This window comes from Gekko japonicus, unplaced genomic scaffold (genome assembly GCF_001447785.1).
Source record: "Gekko japonicus isolate JY-2015 unplaced genomic scaffold, Gekko_japonicus_V1.1 scaffold2264, whole genome shotgun sequence".
In the NCBI taxonomy this organism is placed as follows: domain Eukaryota; kingdom Metazoa; phylum Chordata; class Lepidosauria; order Squamata; family Gekkonidae; genus Gekko; species Gekko japonicus.
Window position 1 is genome coordinate 229,430 of NW_015172074.1, and position 7,425 is coordinate 236,854.

The 7,425-nt window shown below is 51.8% G+C and overlaps 1 protein-coding gene across 3 annotated transcripts in view; it reads right to left on the reverse strand.

Moving 5' to 3' along the window:
- NISCH (nischarin) overlaps positions 1–7,425 on the reverse strand; it is a 63,014-nt gene that overhangs the window by 48,250 nt on the left and 7,339 nt on the right. For all 3 annotated transcript variants that reach the window (XM_015420867.1, XM_015420868.1, XM_015420870.1), the window contains exon 2: positions 4,958–5,041. In XM_015420867.1, coding sequence (XP_015276353.1) covers positions 4,958–5,041 — 84 coding nt within the window. The remainder of the gene's footprint in view (positions 1–4,957; positions 5,042–7,425) is intronic.

Here is a 7,425-nt window from a genome sequence, read left to right on the forward strand (position 1 = left end):
CCAGCGCGGGGGGCGGGGCGGTCACATGACCAAGCCCCGCCCCCTGCTCCCAGCAGCCAGCCCTGTCTCACCCGGCTGGGTTTAGGCACCGGCAGAGGAAGGTGGCCGGCCGGCTGGCCAGGCAGCAAGCAGGGGGAGCCGCCGGTGGGAGGCCTTGTGCTGGCGCAGCCACCGCCGAGGGACAAAGCCCGCCCGGGAGTCGCCGCCTGCAGGGGGAATCCGCTGGTTAGCCGCTGCTGGAGTGAGCGCCCTGGGGGGGAGGACACCGCCGCCACGATGGAGCCCTTCTTGGCCGAGGTGAGCAAGAGCCAGCTCCCTCGGGAGGGCAAGGCTCCTGGCGTGGGAGCTAGCTCCTCGTGAGGAGACACACCTCAGAGGGCCTGGGACGGAGCTGGGGTCGGGGGGCGGCCAGGAGGGGCTTCTCCTTCTCTTGGTCAGGGCGGAAAGTTTGCAAGCCTCCGCCGGCGCAGCCCGCGTGCCCTTCACAACCCCACTGGGATTGTACGCGGGGTGGAGGGGGGAGAGACTGGCCAAGGGAAGGGAAATGCATGATTGGAACTCGCGGCCCGAGCCTAAGCGGCATGTCCTGGTGGGAATGGCTGGCAGAGATGCGGGTGTGCACGTTGTATGGGATGCAATTCTGGGAGGATTGCTGCCGAACAGCGCAGCCCTGACACGCAGGCTTCCTTGTGGAGGCTTCCGAGGATACCCGCTTCGGTCTGTACAGCTAAGAAGCGAAAACCAATGGGGCGAGTCCGACGACGCTTGGGAGAGCGCGCGAGAGAGCTCGCCTGTGCTCAGACAGGCTTCACTCGGGCTGGATCAGGCCCTTTGGGCGCCTTTTGTCCACCCCCCTCCCGCCGTCGGGGTGCGCAGCTGGGTGCGCTTCTCGGGCCGTGAGACAAAGTGGGACACAACTTCTGCAAGTCTTCGCTCAGTTCTCCGGTTGGCCGGCCTTTCCCACCCCCTCCCTGGAGGCCCACGTGGTAGCGCGGGGCCTCCTGAGCTCTCCCCGGCCTTTCCCACCCCCTCCCTGAACCCTGGAGGGGTTTCCCGCCCGCCCTGCCTGGATCTAATGGCGCGGCCGAGGCTCTAGGATTGCCAAGCAAGCTTGCTCTGGTTGGGAGAGAGTCGCCAGGGGGAGGTGAGTGGCTTTCCCACGCCCCATCTCGAAGCGATCCCACAGCGTGCCCGCCCGAGGTGGGGGGAGGCATCTCTGTGGAGGAGGCTCTTTGGCAGGAAGGTGCCGCCGGGCCAGCCTGGGAACAGCGCTGAGGAGGAGAAGCCCTGCAGCAAACAACCCTCCAAATGCAGATGCGCCCCCCTCAACGCCTCTTCCCTCTGCTGCCCCATGGGTCTAGGTTGACACCGTCCAGAAATAGTGTCCCTCCCCCAAGTCAAAATGCGACGGGGTCCTCCTCCCCTCTACGCGAAGCTGCTGGGGTGCTCGAGGCCGAGCTGAGGCTGGGCATTCAGGTTGCAGTCTGCAGCGCGCTGACTTGGGAGTAAGAGCCGTGGGGCTCAGGGGGGCTTGCCTCCGAGGACCAGGGCCGGGCTACCCACCGCTCAGCCTTTCAGCTCAGGCAGCAGGCAGACAGGCGGGGAGGGAGAGAGAGAAGGAGACCCAGGTTTACTTTCGGTTTGAAGGGCTGCTCTCGCCGTCGAAGAACCATGGCAGAGCTGTCTGCTGCCCCACAACCCCGGTGGCGGGCTGCATTCTCCCGCTCCGTTGTGTTTCGGGGTGGCCTCCTCAAAAGGTGACGCGCCGCTGTCTGAAGTTGGGAAGTGGGGAGGATGGCTGTTCGTGGGAAGAAACACCCACCCCACCCCCTTCAGTCTTTCCTCCTTCTTCTGCCCGCTCTCAAGATAATCCTTTCGTAGGCGCTAGAGCGAGGGGGGGCTTCGTTCTCCGGCAGGATGAGAGGCCTGTGAGGCTTCCCCCTCCCTCTCTCCCTCCCATCAAGAGAGAACAGTTCGCCTGGAGAAAATCGCTGCTTTGGAAGAGGGACTCTATGGCATTATACCTAACCCTGCCCTCCTCAGGCTCCACCCCCAAAATCTCCAGGTATTTCCTTGCCTGGAACTGGCAACCCTAGAGGTGTAGGAGGGGAAGCGACTTTTGGTCGGAGAAAAGCGAGGAATCCATTGAAAATAACTAAGTGTGCCACCGTGTTGTGCAGACGAGATGTCCTCCTCCGATTAGGCTGGCTTCTGTTGACCTAAAGGGCATGCAGGCTTTGGAAGTTCCTCTGCCGTTCCGAGCAGGCGGGAACCCAGCCGAGCCTTCCCACGGAGAGCTGGAAGCCAGCAGCAGCTGCTGCAAGGAGCCCCACTCCCTCTAGGGCCTTGAGGGAGCAGGACTTTGCTTGGCAGCGCTTGGCTTGTCTCTCGCTGGAGCTGCAGAGCTCAGTCTGCTGAATCGGGGATTTTTTTCTTCTTCTTCCCGGGCCTGTTGCTGCAGCTGCAGTTCAGCCTGAGTTCCTGGGTTTTCGCAACCCTCCCCGCTTCCTACAATTCCTCCCCCCCCCTCGCCTTCCCCAAGTGGGACATGAGCTACGTGCCCGCTCTGAAATCCCGCCGCTATGGCCTCTCCTCCCCAGCTGTTTTCCCCTCTGCCGTAAAGGAAGCCCCGGCGATCAATGGCTGGCTGGGCAGTTTTGCGTTCCGTTTAGTTTCGCCCCTGAGAGGAATCCACCGAGCCTTGACCTGGCCCATCTGGGCTTCTTGCCTTTTCTCCTGGTGCTTGTTTGGCAAGCAGTGGAGGCACACACACCCCTCCCCCTCCATCAAGAGAGAGCAGCTTGAGGGGAAATGAGGCTGTCTGATTTGATCGTATTGCACTTTTAGAATGCAGGGTGTTAAATGGGAAAAGGGTTAATAGGTTTTTAAGTGCTTAAGGTAAATTGTGTAGTTTAGCTTATTGTCTTAACTGGAGGTCATAATGTAAATGTACAGAACAGGAGATAGTGTCCCCCCCACCACCACCAGTATAGTTAATAAAATTCAACTACTGCTTGTTCGGGGGGGAGGGTTAGAAAAGGAAGAGGGTGGTAGTAAAAGTAACAAGGAAAATGTTCGGTAAAATGGGATTGTTTATGGGGGGATGTATAGCCACTGTTTTTATTTCAGTCCTCTAATTTTGCAATCCCGTTTTAATACATGGTGTCAGTAGAGATGCCGGCCAGCATCCCCTGGTGCTTGAGGGGAGGTTCAGGGTCAGAAATGACGTTGTGTAGTGCCTGGCATCATGCCCTCCAGAAACCCGGATGTGATATAAGTATATAGGGGCACTCTGTCTGTCCCTGAAGCCTTGCACCATGAAGGAGCAGGGTTGGGGGGGGCTGCTGTGGAGGAGGGGAGAAAGATGCACCCCACAGTGAGTAATCCTCACTGAGGATCCCAGCCACTCTCACACACAGAAATCCCGTCTGCTTTCTCTGAGTGATGGGGAGGCTGTGAGGTCAGAGACTCTTTTGTACACCTAAGCTCCACCTAACTGACCTGGATAGCCCAGGCGAGCTCAATCTCGTCAGATCTCGGAAGATAAGCCGGCTCAGCCCTGGCTACTATTTGGATGGGAGACCTCCAAGGAATACCAGGGCTGGGATGCAGAGGCAGGCCATGGCAAACCGCCTCTGAACATCTCTGGCCTTGAAAACCCCACCAGGAGTTCGCCATAAGTCAGCTGTGACTTGATGGCACCTTCTACCGCCACCAAGCCCAACCTAAGCCCTGAACTGCTTGGCCCTGGTGAGTATTTGGATGGGAGACCACCCATGGAAAACCAGGCCCTCTGTGCAGAGGTAGGCAATGACAAGCCACCTGTGAATATGTCTCTGGCCTTGAAAACCCGACAGGGTCGCCATAAGTCGGCTGTGACTGGATGGCACTTTCCACCGCCACCAAGCCCCGTGCAGTGCTGATATTTTGCTCCCCCCCCCAAGTCTGTTTAGTGCCATTTGATTAATTACTGGGTGAGAGGGGGGAATTTCACCCATCTTTCAAAATTATTTGCACAGCTCCAGAATGAGAGTTTGGAGAAGAAGGTCCTTTGAATGGACGTTCTTAAACACAAGCCCAGCCAGCCAAACTGAGTTCTCCAACTATATAGTGTTGCTTGGTAATTCTCTCCCAGTTTTGTAATCTCAGGCAAATTTATCACACCCAGAGTGGTCCAACACAATAGTGTGATAGGCTGTGTTTAGTTGTTGGGAGGCAGGACAGCTGGACGAAGGCAGAAAGAGGCCCACAAAAGTGGGGGGACCCCCGCCCAGACCAGGGGCTGGCAACTCTAACATAATCCCACTTCCTGACACTTTATGGCTGGTTCCATCTCCAGTGACAGCCATTTTGTAAGTGCACCCACTGCCCAGTGTCAGAATGCCAAAGGTGCTTGCAAACCTGAAAATCCTGGGAACCCCTATACTAGGCTGTGCTTACTCCCAAACTTCATGGATAACATTATCAAAAATAAAACAAACAGTTGAGAAAATACAGATTTCTCCTCTGCTAAAAGCAGTCACTCTAAGACAGGACTATACGGGCTGTCTATAGTAACTATTTCAGACTGTAAGTGTTGTCAGCCAGTGTGGTGTGGAAGCAAGAGGGCTGGATTAGGATCTGGGAGACCCAAGTTCAAATCCCCACTCTACCCTGGAAGCGTACTTTGGGCCAGTCACACAGCCTAACCAACTCCCATAGTTGTTGTGAGGATAAAATGCAGGAGATAACAAGGTAAGTTGCTTTGGGTTTCCATTGGGGAGAAAGGTGGGATATATAAATGAAGCAAATAAAAAATAACAAAGCCCGAGAGTACTGTTTACTTAATAGGTTCACATTCCTTTTTATGCAGTTATATGACGCATGCCAGCACATTGTGCCAGAGAAGGGTATTCACTGCAACAGAATTTGCTGAGTGAGTAGACCATAGTTAACATTTTAAGACTACAATATTTACCTTTTCATGTAAGTCATGGAAGTCGCTATATCGATGTTTGACTATCCAGTGATGGCTCCCAACACTCACTTGAATGATATATACCTAAATGAAACACAGTTCTTTAACTGACAAAGAAAACCAATAAATCCAATGTGTGCATATTCATAAGATCCCTCCAGTATGTGTCTTATGTTATTTACTTGTGAATAAGTTAAACCAAGACTAGTATGCTACAACTCGTGCATGGCATATACACTTTTTAAGCTCATACAGGCAGTGTAACCAAGCTCAGATGCCCAAAGCAGTCAGTTTCCAAATATTCCACTATTGTTTCTTGGGATAATTTGAAGATGAACTAACTACAGCCTTGACAAAGTTAGCTGAGACTCCACAGAACATTCCATGGAACAGAACACAGTATGAAATTCAAAGCCAATCCCACTTTAGCATACCAAAGTGAAAACTAGTGCACAAGAAGTTACGACTTCATGTATTTCCTTAACAGTCTTAAAATGCCATTCTAAGCTCAGGGTAGCACTACAGGGATGCAATCCTAAGGGTACGGTCCTGAGAGTAAGGCCTGATTATTAATATGACCATAAATTATGAACAGACATGTTTAGAATTGCTCCCTCAAAAATCTAAACTAAACAAATAGCAAAAATAAGAAATTCAGTTAAAACAAAGACTCAGTTTGCCATGTAATGGCAAACGGCAGCAGTTGCACTTAATGTGCATTGTGGATAATAATTGCTTATGTGTAGCACAACAACAACAACTGGTGGCAGCAATGCTGGAAACTTTTCAACGCGGGGTTGGTGGGGTTTCACACTGCCTTTGAGCCCTCTTTCCTACCGAGCCTGATGAAGGTTTGGCAGGGTATCACTGCACAGAAGCATCAGTGGATGAATCACAGAACCTAAACTTGGTCAGAGAGAAAGGAATGAATCTGATGTTCAGTGCAGTACACCTTAACCTACTCGCTCCGATTCACCAGTGATTTCTGCTCGTGGGGCACAACAGGGAAAAACGAGCGACAAAAGTGACAGTGCAGAAGTGGCCTGAGTATAAAAGGATACTGAAAGAAATCCTTTAGCTAAAAAAGTTAAACTCTAACAAGTTAAGCATTGAGTATTGCACAAGATCCAACAGAACCCTGGATAGATTGGCAGTCGTTCAAAAGTGAGGAAAAGGCAGAAATGCCTTGAACGCATAGCCCTATATGGTAAAATAACTTGGGTTGGATCCAACCAGCTTTTCTGCTGGTGAAGAAGGAAGGAAAGATACCCTCTGACCCGCTGCCAAGGCTATGTTGGAGATCATTTGACATTCGCGGACAAAAGCAGTGTGGGTTGGAGACTGTATTACAGAGGGGAAATGGGCAAGATGGAGTGAAAAAGCTGGCTGGATCCAAGCCTTTTCCCAACCACACTAGTACGATAGTAAAGTAAAATACTTCTCAAGCGTCCCAGAGCAGAAGACACTGAGCAACTGAGACAAGGTTTAATTTGTAATAGCTATTACTCAGAATGCTAGAGGCAAGCTTTTGAATCATAAAAAAGATTCTTCCGCACAACAATAGCTCAAAAAATGTAACATCAAAATATTGATTCTGGTATTTTAAACACTTCTACAAGGCTTTGTACTTCACTAAAGTTAGGCAAAAGATTGGATTATACAGAGGAAAAGCAGTATGCCCGAATTCTACTGCAATTAGATGCAATATAGTGGTATGGAACGATGTATGTGCAGTATGATGTATGCAAGCCACTCATTTAAGAACAGTGAATAAATGGCATTTCCTCACAGAAGCAGAAATTATATATGATTACGGCAACATAAAAATGAATGGCATTTGGTTCTTCCGGTTTTTGGCGACTCACAAGTGGGTGCCCTCCATCGTTGCTCTGATGTGAGCGGCCCACAAACGTGCTGATGGGGAGGGGTCTGAGTTGATCTTGGACCCCCATGACCCTTTGTAGGAGGGTTGCAGCCTGGGGCGCGAGAGGTGCCTCTCCCAAGGTGGAATGTCGAGGGATTGAGGCACCTCTTTGCCCCGATAGGTCCTTGCGGCATGGAGCCAGCAATGGCACCTAGAGGCGCACACTGGACCGAGCGTGCAAGAGATCCGCCAGGACCGATCTTCCCTACTTCTTAAAGAAACACAAGTAAGAAGGGGAGTAAACTTACCATTTAGCGAGCTGCCATCTGAACGTCGGGAGCAAAGCCGCCCCAAATGAGCGGAGGGGGAGGGAATCCCCACGTCCAAAGAACTGAGTTAAAAGCGGGAGGCGGGGGTGGCTTGAAAAGAGCGGATGTTGACGGAGTGCGGTGCGGATTAGCTAGAAAGCGATATTTCCAGACTTTAAGAGACTAAGAGACTTTTCAAAACTTCTTACTAACTATAACAGAATATATAAAGAAAAATAAGCTTCCCGGGGAAATATTTGTCAAATTCTCAAAAAGGTCAACAAGAGACTTGATTC